The sequence below is a fragment of the Mytilus californianus genome, unplaced genomic scaffold (assembly GCF_021869535.1).
Source record: "Mytilus californianus isolate M0D057914Y unplaced genomic scaffold, xbMytCali1.0.p SCAF_7, whole genome shotgun sequence".
NCBI classification, from domain to species: domain Eukaryota; kingdom Metazoa; phylum Mollusca; class Bivalvia; order Mytilida; family Mytilidae; genus Mytilus; species Mytilus californianus.
The window spans coordinates 88,952,171-88,965,841 of NW_026262723.1; the positions used below are offsets into that span (position 1 = coordinate 88,952,171).

Sequence of the window (13,671 nt, forward strand, 5' to 3'; positions counted from 1 at the left end):
ACTAAAGACACAAATTACTGATCTTGACTTTCGACTTATGAACATCTGAAGGTTGTAATTTGATAGATGATTAATATTTGTTGATTTTCGAATTCATAGGACAAAACTTGACCTGATCTTTCCTTCTCTTTTCACTCATATACCCAGCTGCATGTATTGTAGTGAGATAAAGTTTCATGCATTTACACTTCATGTTTTTTTCAAAACCTTTGTTACTAGTATATTTATTAACTCATAAAATATTGTTATATTTGTGATATATTTTTATCAGATATTTTTAATCTAATGAGTTCTTGGTCATATTTGCACAGCATTTTTAAAACCGTTTGGACTTTAAATACAATCACCTTATTAGTTAAGATTTAGTCTAGAGTTTTTCTTAAAGGCTATATATTTTTTTTTAATTTAATATGCAAATGAATTTACCCGTGAAGGTTAAAAAAAAAAGACACGAGCGGTTACTTTTTTTAAAAGGAAGTCCTACTACTTTACATACAATCAATCCTCAACATTGTCTATAATTTCCGCCCTTAGTTTCCTTTGTTCTGGGATGTGTTTTGTTTAGGGAAGTGGGTGTTTGGTGGTGAATCATATGCATGTTTATCCTGCAATTAACCAACTATTGTACAAACAAAATATTTGCTATTTGGTCGAAAATTTCGTTAAAATTACTGTTTTGACATGTAGTTTCTTCATAATGATGAATTAACAATGAAATAAAGATAAAATTATCTCCTCTTTATACGCATTTCAATAATTAGATTACTTCACATTTTGATTATTATTTAGTATAAAATTTAATTGCAAATGCATAATTCAATAATGTTATCTATTTGCACTTTTTAACTCCCACACTTATCATACTTAATATGTAGATGAAGACTAATAACTAAATAGTCGATATGGCATGATAAACCGGGCGGTGTCCTTGTAGTGGTGCCGTGTGCAAAATAATATTTGTAAACATCATCCATAAACGGAAGAAGGCCATTTTAATAAGACGTCGTCAAAAGGTGATAGAAAATATTTTAAAGATGGGAAAGTGTCCTAACTGTGGAAAAGAAGTTTATTTCGGTGAGCATTATTAGTATTTAAAAAACTAATGAACAATTCTTAGTCAGGATGTAGGAATCCAGGGGCGGATCCAGCCGTTTATAAAAGGGGGGTCCTAACCCAGGAGAAAGGGGAGGTTCCAACTATATGTCCCCATTCAAATGCATTGATCGTCAGAAAAAAAGGGGGAGGTCCAACCCCCGGATCCGCCACTGGAATCGAAGGCACACGATGATATTTCCTATCGGTATGTATAACACATGTTAGTCGTAAACAGCCTATGCAACCAGATTGTTACAATGACTAACAGCATAGATATGATCAACAATTGTGTAATATTGTTTTAATTGTTAAAGTGAACTTCGTGCTGATTTTTTCTAACTCATGTAATACCGTGTGCACTATATATTTATAGATATTGAATGTGAATTTATATTAGAAATGTTTCCTTCAAACCGCATTGTGGTTTTAAAATAGACAATAGATGATCGGCAATATTTATATTTGCACAAAAACATTTACATTAAATGGTTATGGCATGACCAAAAACAAACAACATAACAGACCATGGTATAATTATAAGGGAGTGACAGTGGCTTTCATATGAGAACTTGAAAAAAAAAGGAAACAATAAATGACTACAAATATAAGTGTATTCTTGAATAATTATTAATGTACATGTACAAAAATGTTAACATACTTAAAATTAAGATAATAAGTCTTTTTTAATCATTAAATGTTGCAGTGATTTTCATAGTGAGTGGCGAATTGCTGCGCAACATTGTGGATATATGGCTCAGTGATATTGCTAAGCAATTTAATACAATTTAAATGTGTTTATATTTTCAGTATAGGTATCTCTAAATAAGGCATTAGTGGAAAAAGGTTAATAGCGGAAACATTATTATAAATCTTGATATTTTTAAAGTTTCAATATTGATCCCAATCTATAGTTCTTTTTCAAATTTAAGACCATTTTTGGTATGTTCAACGCATTATTAAGTTAAGTATGATGCTGTCATTTACCAAGAATTAATGCTATAAGTTAAAGGGGCCACAGATAGGATAAAATCATATTACACCACCCGATATTTCTTTTTAAATTCTACAGCATCTTCTTAAATCGTTGGTTGCTAATTCCTTTGCGAACAAGAAGCTCAGAACAATTGTTTTGTACGACTGGATGCAGGGAAGTATTCTGCCGACGTCAACCAATCCAAATAGTTTTGGCAGTTTGTCGGCTTGAAGAAATAGTTTTAGTCACTAGTTATAACATTTAAGTTACAGCGGTGTTGGGTTGTACCCAGATATATTAAGTTGAAAAATCAAAATTTCGTAATGGGTCACATACTGAACCCTCAGAGAGTCTTTAAATGCGGCACTCTATCTACAGTCGAGACATCCCGTTCCGACTAGACGTGACTGCCCATTTAAACACCCGCACAGCCAAACGGACGTCCCTGATAAATTAAAAAGGATTAAAGGTGTCAATGACCAAACTTTGAGTATAAATATTTTTTTTTAAAATATAAAGCCTTAAATCGGATTAAGGGTGTCAATGGTTTAAAAGAATGCTCTACATTTTAAATTTTTATAATTTACCCCATGTTAAGAACGACCAAATATTCACAAACAAGATAAATCTTATAAATAACTACTGCCTCCGCCCATATTTACTTTACAATATATTTGTAGTATCTCCTAGACTACGTCAATAAAAATAAGTTACCTTCAGTAAAAGTTCAGGTAGATAATTTTATATTTCATTAACGTTTATTCTTGAGATCTGTTGCGTGGCGTAAGTTAGTGGATGGGAGAAAATACCTCACGGAAATAAACGATGTAACGAGTATTACCATTGAAAATATGAGGAAGACGATGTTTCATTTTAAATAATATTTGTGTGAAAATAGAACAATGGCTATACAACATGAAAAAAAAACTATTTTTCAAATATTTTCAAAAGGGGATACATTAAGAGTTAATAACCTGAATTGATCTTCAAGAAACTTCCATAAAAGAAATGAATCTTGTTTTATTCAAAATTGCATGCAAAAATATAATCATCCCCATTTTCTCCCCAAACAAACAGATGCACATTTATGACAAATATGTAATCCATCATGTGTTATATGAAATCAATAATTTTATAAAACGTTGACTTTCACCGCATTCTAATTTTACCTGTAATGTGAATTCATTTTCATGTGTAAAATACCTGGGAATGCGAAACAGAATAACTCTTAGTACGCATAGGCCAATTTAGTCTAGTCTTGTTAAGTTTTACAATGGAATATGCTTTCTACTGCATATGCAGCGGAACAAAATATGCGGATGCAAGGCAGCAATAATTAATCTGCCTTTCAAGTTTTCAGTTTAAAATCTGTTAAAACTTTTGACCCTATATGTTGGCTAATGAAATCCTCAAAGTCGCCTTATTTGCATGAAGCGAAACTGTTGCACGATTTTAAACATCTTAACATACACACACTTTTATTGTAACATTTGCAATCAAAGTACTGAAGTACTGAACATCGGATGACCACAAGTTCTTGAGGATTTGCAAAAGCACTTGTCTTAGAAAAAAACAACATATCTCTTTACCTGAAACAGAGGTTAATGTAGATATATTTTTTTCTGAGACTGGTTCGTGCGTGGATGATGAATAAATAACAGGAAATTCAACTTCACCGATATAACTATTATATTGTAGTGATACAAATCAGTATACACTGATTTGTTGTTATATATTATATTAAAATAACAGTTGCATATATATATGATTTGCAACCATTTGTATATCATTCTATTCTACTATTCTAATAATAGTGCAATGCAAGTGCATGGTGAACACTTTTCTGTGAAAATTCGATTTTTCTAAGATTGGATACGAGTAGGCATTCATAGTTTCCCGCAAAAACAATAACAGAGTTACCAGTCCTTGCCGGTATTGTCGCAAAACGTTCTTTGAGATATTCTTCCGCATTCTTTAACACAATTTTTCGGTACGTGTGCATTGATATTATCAATGATTTTTACTTATATATATATATATCTAACTACAAAACATTTTCATATTATTAATTTATGTTGTAAACAAAAATATTTTTATCAGTATTCATTGAAGAGATGTATTTATATCAAACGATAAGGAATGTTATTTTGCACTCGTTTATGTGCGCATATTTATCATGTTTATAGATCGGTTACAAACCCAAAACTAATTTACATAATGGAAATCTAGACGATAGCAATACATCGGAATGACCTCAAGGTCATCGCGATGTAAAAAGCAGTCAAATAATCAAAAAAGATATGATGAGTTTATAGTCTTCTATATCAGCATCCAAATAATCTATCAATGTCAATAAAGGCAAATTTGATTTAGCGTTAGACGTCTGGAAAAAAGGTACCATTTTTTCACCGAATGAAGTTCAGATATCGTCAAAATGTATACTAATTAAGGCTTTTATTTGTATTTTTATTTTAATTCAAAAGCTAAAATGAATCATAAGGCTTGAGGTCCTGATTTTAGTGTGGAAAAAAGGAAGTTTGCTTATCTGCATTAGACACGAGAAGAACTGTAATACAGGTTCTAATGCACTACATATAAAAATGAAAAGATGTATACCACATTGCGACAACTCTCCACCAGAAACCAAACGACATAGAAGTTAACAACAACTATAGGTCACCGTACGCCCTCCAACGATGAGCAAAAAACTCATATCACACAGTAAGCTATAAAACTTTAAAGCTCCGAACTGACAAATGTTAATAAATTCAAACGAGAAAACTAACGGCCTGATTTATGTTCAAAACAATAAACGAAAAACAAATATGATATACAGCAACAAACAACAATGGCTCCTGACTTGGGACAGGCACTTGAAGAATGTGGCGTGGTTAAACATGCTTGCTGGCGCCAAACTCCCCCTAACCTGGAACAGTGGTGTAAACAGTAAAATATAAAAATTAGTTGAAAAGGGCTTAACGTATCAGATTGATACAAAGCACATAAAATCCCTAACAAAAACACAAAGTACAGATCTGAGAGCTGCCCTATGTGTCTTTTGCAATTGGGAAATCGACTTGAACATTCTTCTAAAATAAACGGTATGAATCCTACATGAATATAATGTTGATGTGGACCCGAGCCGCATCACCAGACATAACAATCAAGTTGTAAATTCTGCATTTTAATTATATCTATTACGTACAGTATCTGTCAAATTATTTTATAGTATACCATAATATATAATTGGCAACAACGCGCCATTGTTATAATACTCGGTTTCGGGTTTTTGAACCATTAAAACTGAATAAAAATCACATAAGCAAATTCAACGGTTGTCCCTCGTGACTTTCATATTTTTTTTATCTAATACCGGTAGTTAAGGATGTACTTCGGTCAAAGGATGTACTTCGGTCAGGTTTAAGAATTTTTGTCAAATGTTCGGACTCCTTGTTTTTTTTCTATGATATAGGGTAAAATATTTTGCCCCATAACACCCACTTTTCTTTTCATATAAGACTTCAATAGTTCATAAAAGGTCATTTACCAAAATTTAAGCAGATTCTAGATTTTTTTTCTTACGATTTGAGACCCAAAGAATGCCAATGCTAAATATAAGATTAAAGTCCGAAGCGGCCTTTTCCCGCCATTTAAAAAAAATCAAATACATGTATATTAAAAAGGAGTTCTATAACCTATCAATATTTTTGGCTTATTTAGCTCCTTAACTAATGCTCTTCTGACTTATAATATCAATTTCAAATTCTAGATTTTTTTAATTTCACCTAAGTACAATCCTTAATATGTACCTTATAACATGCCTGCCAAAGCTCGCATGTTGACAATGTTAAATTTAACTTTCTAGAGTGAAGAAATGTCATAATATTAACCCCTCTCAGCAGAAGGAGAATGATATCGTCTTGTCCTTGATTGGCCTATAAAAAATGAATGTTTAACATACTCGCAAAAGTCAAAAGTTGTAATCTAACATATTTTAGCAGCTTGTGTAAAAATGATAGTTCAAATATAATTAATTCCAGCTGAGAAAGTGACCTCATTAGGAAAAGAGTGGCACCGTCCATGTTTAAGATGTGAAAAATGTAAAAAGACATTAGCATCTGGAAGTCATGCAGAGGTATGTATTTTAAATTTTATTCTTTGACGCCATTTTCAACTTCTTTGATATTATGTACAGAATTTATTGTTAAGTAGTTAAGTATATCACTCCCAGTGAAAATGTAGAGAGACAAGAAAATGAATTGATAAAAACAAACAAACAGAAAAACTTGAGCACACACACAAGTCATTAAACAAAGTGGACCAAAATAGAAAATAAAAACCCTTTCTCTTTCTCCTTTTCCACTTTATATCAATATTTTCCTTCCATTATAAAATTTATAAATTGACTTGACGTACCAGTTGTTCCACTTAATGTCTCAAATAAGACGTGAGCAGAAAAGATGTAAAAAGTATAACAAATAAGAAGAGTAAGGGCCGGAATTCTGTTAAAAATAAGTGACCCAGAACGAAATTTAAAATAAACAATTCAACAGATTGGTATCCAACTATATAAAAGCTGATCGCAATATCTTCAGAAATGATAAACATTTATCTCTGGCAAACTTGGATATAGCCCCACTACTTCTCATGTCTAGGGGAATATGCAGAAAGAACAAAAATTGTGATATCTGTTAAGCTGTTATACTGAAGTCTATGTGTCATTAGTTTTATCATTTTTCTTGCTATTTTGTCCATTTTTTTTTACGAAGGCCCTAAACTTACTGATGCGGTACAATGTAGTAATATTACCATCTGTTATAATGAACAAACAATTATTGACAGAGGCAAAGTTTAAATTTGAAACTCTTCCTTTTCCATGTCAACTTTAAATGACCAACCTACAGAATTTATAGTAACAGCGTTGATCAAGTTACAGTAAAATCTCCTGATCTGTGTAAATTTACAGATGTCGTCACACTTAACAATCATGATGCCCTTCTGGCTAATTTGGCTACGGCTTTAGCCATTGGCTGATGATCTAAAAATGTAGTTAGTAGTTAGCCTAAATATTGATACTATTTGACACAGCTGATTTAAGCACTGATTTCCAATTTTAAGTGGCACAGTTCTAAAATTCGGAGCCAAACAGTTTATTTTAATCATCAGTTTGACTGATTATAAAATAAAAATGAACACAACCTGCATCTTATCATTCATACCGATTTAAATTAATATCTTTCCTTTTAGAATATTACATCTCCAGAGAAGAAAACCTAGTGTTACAGTTATTATATGGAAGCAATTTTGGTTTTGATATACAGATTGTTCCTCAAAATACATCAAAATGCCCGCATATAAGTCCCCGGAAGTCTGTATTATATTTCATTTCACATCGTTGATGTATACAGGAAAAAATTCCCGGTTTTTAAGAGGAACCTTTATTTGAAAATTTCGGCTTTTAAAAAATTTAAATCTACAACTGTGAATTTTATTTGAGAAAGATATATACCAAATGTTTATTATATATAAATGTTTTAATACTAAACAAGCAGCTTGTTCAGTTACTCACCAATCATTTACCGAACAGCACTTTACCTTGGTTTTGTGCACTTCAGCCACCTGCACTCTTTCTGTACAACAGAAATTGAATGCACGCCCTTCTCCAATTTTGATTTAATGTATTTAAATATATCAGTGGGTGGGTCTAGAAAGAACAATACGCATAATGATATATACTGTGCAAACGGTTATTACCAAAGTTTTGCTATGGTTTTAAAAGTAACCATTGTTCAAAATCGTTCTGTCTCACTCTCTCGTTTGTACATACATGTATTCACTAATTGCTGTATTGTCAAGTTTATGATCATGCTCTCAATGTACCCTTTATTGGTTTAATAATTCAATACATTCAATACAAATCTTATAGTGGGATGTATATCGACACAGATAGACTACGAGCAATACTGTTCTTTCATTTTATAAATATGTATAGTAGGGTTTTCTAAGTATGTTTATTTAAACATTTTGACTTTTTCAGCATGAAGGAAAGCCATATTGTCATAAACCTTGCTACGCTTCCATGTTTGGACCCGGTGGTAAGTGTCTTCAGCCTATCGCAGAACTTCCTGCTTTGTGTTATTCAGACCTGTATCGTCCCAGTTTCATAAAGACACTACATATAAAAAATGTCCTTTGTTTTTCTACAACCATCACTATTTATACGGAATTTATTGATTTGATTTTCAAATTATTTATAACAGCTACAAAATTGTATATATAGTTCCAAATTTTTGAGTATTTTGCTTTCAAACCACCGAGTTCAAGTGTTTTTACTGTTGCAAATGATTTGAATTGTTTCCCTTTGATAACTCATAAATCTGATTTTTTTTCCCCCTGACAATCAAAATAGAAGAAACAAAAAGAAAAGTCTCAATTGAGAAGGGGCCTCTGTGGACGAGTGGTCTAAGTATTTCACCTACTGTATCACTAACCTTTCAACACTAAGGTTGTGAGATGGAACCCTGAAAGTGGCAGGTAGATTCGAATCCAATCTTAATTGACTAGTATTGTCAGTTTTCCTACCGAAGGTCGATGGTTCTCCCCTGGCACTCGGACTTCCTCCACCCCAAAAAAACCCTGGCGACCACGAAATAACCATTGTATTGAAAGTGGCGTTAAACGCCAAAAAATCAATCAATCAATCAATTGGAAGTGTCTTGCTTATACTGAACATTCCTTACCGCCTTTAAACAATTAAAGACAAAAATGGAACAAACACGTTAGTAAGACAAATATTTTCCATCAGAGTCGAGGAAAAAGATCTATAATGTACAGATGATTATCGAGTTCTGATTAATATATTTATATATGTTATAGAATCTGCATTTGCAAATGCTTTGATTTTGATGTGTAATTGTTTAAGGACCCCAATTTATCGATCTTGATATATAATAATATAATCTAACAGACAAAAAGTTCCAAGGAGATACAAGCTGTAGCATTTAATCCCTTATGATCTCTGTAATAAATTCCAGAAAAACTATTGAAATTTTATTTATGTTGTTTGTTTATAATAAAGGTGATGAACATTTGTCAATCGTTTCAAGTTTGAAATGTAAAATTCTATTTATAGATGATAACCAGGCCTTCATTTATATAATTAGTAAACATTAATAACTGAATGACAAATTTATCTTTCACTTTGACAATTACCACTTTTACTTAGTTTGAAATCACATTGATTCGGTTTTAATTGTCATGAATATGGACTTTCAGACAAGTGTGTGCTCATGAATTTTTCTCTCTTTTTAGGATATGGACATGGTGGAACAGAGAGCCACAAATATTGATTGTATATTTCAAATATTGAGTTAGTCTTCCGCAATATTGTTTTTTTTTTTACTATAACAGTAATATATATGCTTTATTAGATTTTTTTTTATATTAAACAGTAAAAGGATAAATGAATCATTTTTTGGTCAAGAACCTCCATTCAAACTATTTTATACATATTTTTTAGACTGGGGCAGATTTAGAGCTTCAAAAATTATATATAAAGACATATGTCTAATGTTGGAGACTGTATATTGCCCTCTATATGTCATTGGATTGCTTATTCATTGGCGTGAGACTGTATATTGCCCTCCATATGTCATTGGATTGCTGTTTCATTGGCGTGAGTCTGTATATTGCCCTCTATATGTCATTGGATTGCTGTTTCATTGGCGTGAGACTGTATATTGCCCTCTATATGTCATTTGATTGCTGTTTCATTGGCGTGCGACTGTATATTGCCCTCTATATGTCATTGGATTGCTGTTTCATTGGCGTGAGTTTGTATATTGCCCTCCATATGTCATTGGATTGCTGTTTCATTGGCGTGAGACAATATATTGCCCTCTATATGGCATTGGATTGAAACTGTATATTGCCCTGTATATGTCATTGGATTGAGACTGTATATTGCCCTCTGTATGTCATTAGATTGATATTGTATATTGCCCTCTATATGTCATTGGATTACTGTTTCATTGGCGTTAACCCCAATATCCTAGTTAATTCATGAGAGTTAAATAAAACCTATCTAGAATGCTATTATCAGTAGATAGTAATTGTCAGCAAAATCACTAAGCTAGATGCTAAAACTATGTTAACTAAACGTATAAAAATCTGTTGGTATAAAAGCAACTCATTCAAGCTGATTTAACTAATATAACAATAAGATGTGGTTTGATTGTCAATGAGACAACTATCCACCAAAGTTCAAATTAAGTGGATGTAAGCAGTTATAGGCAACCGCACGGCTTCCAACAATGAGAAAAATCTATAATGTATAGTCGGCTATAAAAGGCCCGACATAAAAAGTGTGAAACAATTCAATTGAGAAAACAATCTACCTAATATATAACAAAACAATTTACGAACAAAACAAACGTTAAGCCTTCCAATTGATATTTTATAGTGTGTTTTTCTATGTTGTGATGTTATACTATTGTTTCAGAAAAGGGAGAAGGTTTGGTACCATTAAAACGTTTAATCCCGCTGCAAATGTTTGCACCTGTCCTAAGTCAGGAATCTGATTACAGTAGTTGTCGTCTGTTTATGTAGTTCATACGTGTTTCTCGTTTCTCGTTTTTATATAGATTAGACCGTTGGTTTTTCCGTTTGAATGGTTTTACACTAGTAATTTTTTGGGGCCCTTTATAGCTTGCTGTTCGGTGTGAGCCAATGCTCCGTGTTGAAGGTCGTACCTTGACCTATAATGGTTTACTTTTATAAATTGTAACTTGGATGGAGAGTTGTCTCATTGGCACTCATACCACATCTTCCTATATCTATGACAGACATGAACCAACGACAAACACAACAGGCTCCTGACGGGACAGGCACATACATGTGGCAGGGTTAAACATGTTTGTGAGCGCTCAAACCTCCCCTAACCTGGGACAGTGGTGTTACAGCACAACATTAGAACAAACTATAAAAATCAATTGAACAGGGCTTAACTCATCAGATCGATACAAGGAAGAAAAACATCTTACAAAAACACAAACCGGATGTGGCAGGGTATTTATACAACCCTTACAACAAAAAGACACAAAGTACAGATTTGAGAGTACTCGCAGCTACTGTCAGCTAGATCAAAGCCAATAACAACTAATAAAAAATCATGTATCAAAGACTAAAATATTAATCAGTACAAATCCAACATTAAATGGATTTAGTGTGAAGACGTCTCTTACAGTCGGAGAAAATTATGACCTTGTGCAATGCCAAAATATAGGTATAGACAGATCGTATTACCGTGAAAGTTCATATGTGTATCACAATAATATTTAGTATGGTTTTAAGCATATATTAAAATACTACAATTATTTTAAAGCTACTCATAAAAGCTGATGTATCGAAGCATATGTAAAAATACTGTTGATTAAAAAGCTACACATAACAGCTGATGTAGCTAGGCATATATAAAATTACTAGTACTGTTCATATAAAAGCTACGCATAAAAGGCCTATTCATCTAAAAATATGTAAAAAGCCTGTTGAAAAAAAATTGTAAATATAATGTAGCTAAGCATGTGTAAAAAAATTGACGATATAAAAGCTACACATAAAAGCTGATGTGGCTATAATTAAATTAATTAAAACATAACTAAATTTGTATTCTTTTCAAACGGTCTTTTGGGATGTATAAATACACATCCACGTTCATTTTCTATATAGAGATTACTCTATCTATATATTACATTATACATATTTATTAACAGGTTAACTCCTAACTATCCTACTGCCTGTCGATACTTTTGTTTTGGCATTGCACAAGTCATGTCTTCTTTGACTGTCCATGACGTTAAAACACTAAATCCCTGGGATGTGTTTTAGTTGCTTTTAGTCTCTGATGCATGATTATTATTATTAATTGTTTTTAGCTTTTAACTAGCTTTCAGTAACTGCGAGTACTCTCAAATTGTACTTTCGTGTTAATTTGACCTGTTGATACAATTTGTAATGTATTTTTGTTATTTAATGTTTACGTATTCAGTGTTATATCTAGTCTCACTATTTTTTAATATATAGATATAGGAGGATGTGGTGTGGGTGCCGATGGGACGGCTCCATCCGGGTCACGGTTTGTGGAGGTGGACCATTGTAGGTCAGGGTGCGGCCTTCTGCGCGGGGCCGTGACTCGCACCGAACAGCAAGCACCTTCTTTGATAAGTGTTTAGTATGACGAAAAATTTTCACTTTTGTTCTCGTACTAGGAACAACAAAATTATTTATATTTTGTAAAAATTATTTCCGTACTCCATGTATACCTTACAACAAAATTATTTTTATTTACATGTGTTCGTTATTTTATTTGGCGGCATTTTGTCCAAGGTTATGGTTGTCTTTCTGATATTGTTTTAAATCTACCCCCCTTGTTTTATAAATTTTGTATTTACATTGTGTCATAGATCAAATTTATTCGTTCAGTGTATGTTCACTTGTTTTTGTTAATATGTCTTTTGATTGAGTTAAGCCATTTCAATTGATATTTTTATAGTGCGTCTTTCTATGTTGTGATGTTACACTATTGTTTCAGGTAGGGTGAAGGTTGGCGCCTTTTAAAACGTTTAAACCCGCTGCATTTGTTTTCCTCTGTCCTAAGTCAGGAGCCTGATGTTCAGTGGTTGTCGTTTGTTGATGTGGTTCATAAGTGTTTCTCGTTTTTCGTTTTTTATATAGATTAGACCGTTGGTTTTCCTGTTTGAATGGTTTTACACTAGTCATTTTGGGGCCCTTTATAACTTGCTGTTCGGTGTGAGCCAAGGCTCCGTGTTGAAGGCCGTACTTTGACCTGTAATGGTTTACTTTTACAAATTGTGTTTGATGAATAGTTGTCTCGTTGGCACTCATACCACATCTTCTTATATCTATATCATGAAGTCTCATCATAAAATTTAATTGATATAGGCTGTATTTATGAGAGGTAAGTAAATATCAAAAAGTGTAAGACCATCGAAATAAATGAACATTTAACACGTTTAACCCACCTGTTGGATGTATCTGTAGCCCTGTAAAAATAATGTTTTTCATTAATGCAAATTAAATTTCATTAAAGTCTTTATTAAAACATATTTAGTTAACTGCATAAGTTGTGAGAGGATACGAAAAGAAACATATCGCCATCTTAAGATAAGTAATGGCAAGGTTGAAATCGTCTCTTTTGTCGTATATTTCAATTTTTCCATTTATTGCAAAGAGAGTTAAACCTAAAAATGGATACCATTGACAGTTATTCGCTTCCTTGTGATAATCATATTTATCATGTTTGATAAACTTGGTATTATCAACAGTAAGTACATTATCAAGATATCTGCTTTTAATGCCAAACATGTCAATTTTCCCCCATTCTGGATTTTTTTCCATGAAAAGAAAATTCTTAAAAATAATTTAAAGATCTACGTAACAGTTTGCGTTTCTGATTCGCAGTAAGAAACCATAAAAATTCAGATAATTTGACCGTATAAAATCTTGCCACAACGAACAAGCAAGACATTTTAAGCCTATAAACTATGTCTGCGCATGTCAAGGAACAATAGTTTTTATACATCTTA

General features: G+C 32.4%; 1 protein-coding gene across 1 annotated transcript; it reads left to right on the forward strand.

Annotated features, from left to right (window-relative positions):
- The first annotated feature begins 913 nt into the window (after positions 1-913).
- Positions 914-9,531, forward strand: LOC127710286 (cysteine-rich protein 1-like). Its single transcript, XM_052216075.1, has 4 exons — positions 914-1,074; positions 6,109-6,203; positions 8,106-8,163; positions 9,380-9,531. The coding sequence occupies exons 1-4, from the start codon at positions 1,035-1,037 to the stop codon at positions 9,415-9,417; spliced, it is 231 nt and encodes a 76-aa protein (XP_052072035.1). The 5' UTR covers positions 914-1,034; the 3' UTR covers positions 9,418-9,531.
- The last annotated feature ends 4,140 nt before the right edge of the window (positions 9,532-13,671 follow it).

Bases quoted from the DNA above. Each gene is read 5' to 3' on its own strand.
- LOC127710286 (XM_052216075.1), top strand. From the start codon at position 1,035: ATGGGAAAGTGTCCTAACTGTGGAAAAGAAGTTTATTTCG. The intron at 1,075-6,108 runs GTGAGCATTATT...AATTAATTCCAG, and splicing joins TGGAAAAGAAGTTTATTTCG to CTGAGAAAGTGACCTCATTA. The intron at 8,164-9,379 runs GTAAGTGTCTTC...CTCTCTTTTTAG, and splicing joins TTCCATGTTTGGACCCGGTG to GATATGGACATGGTGGAACA.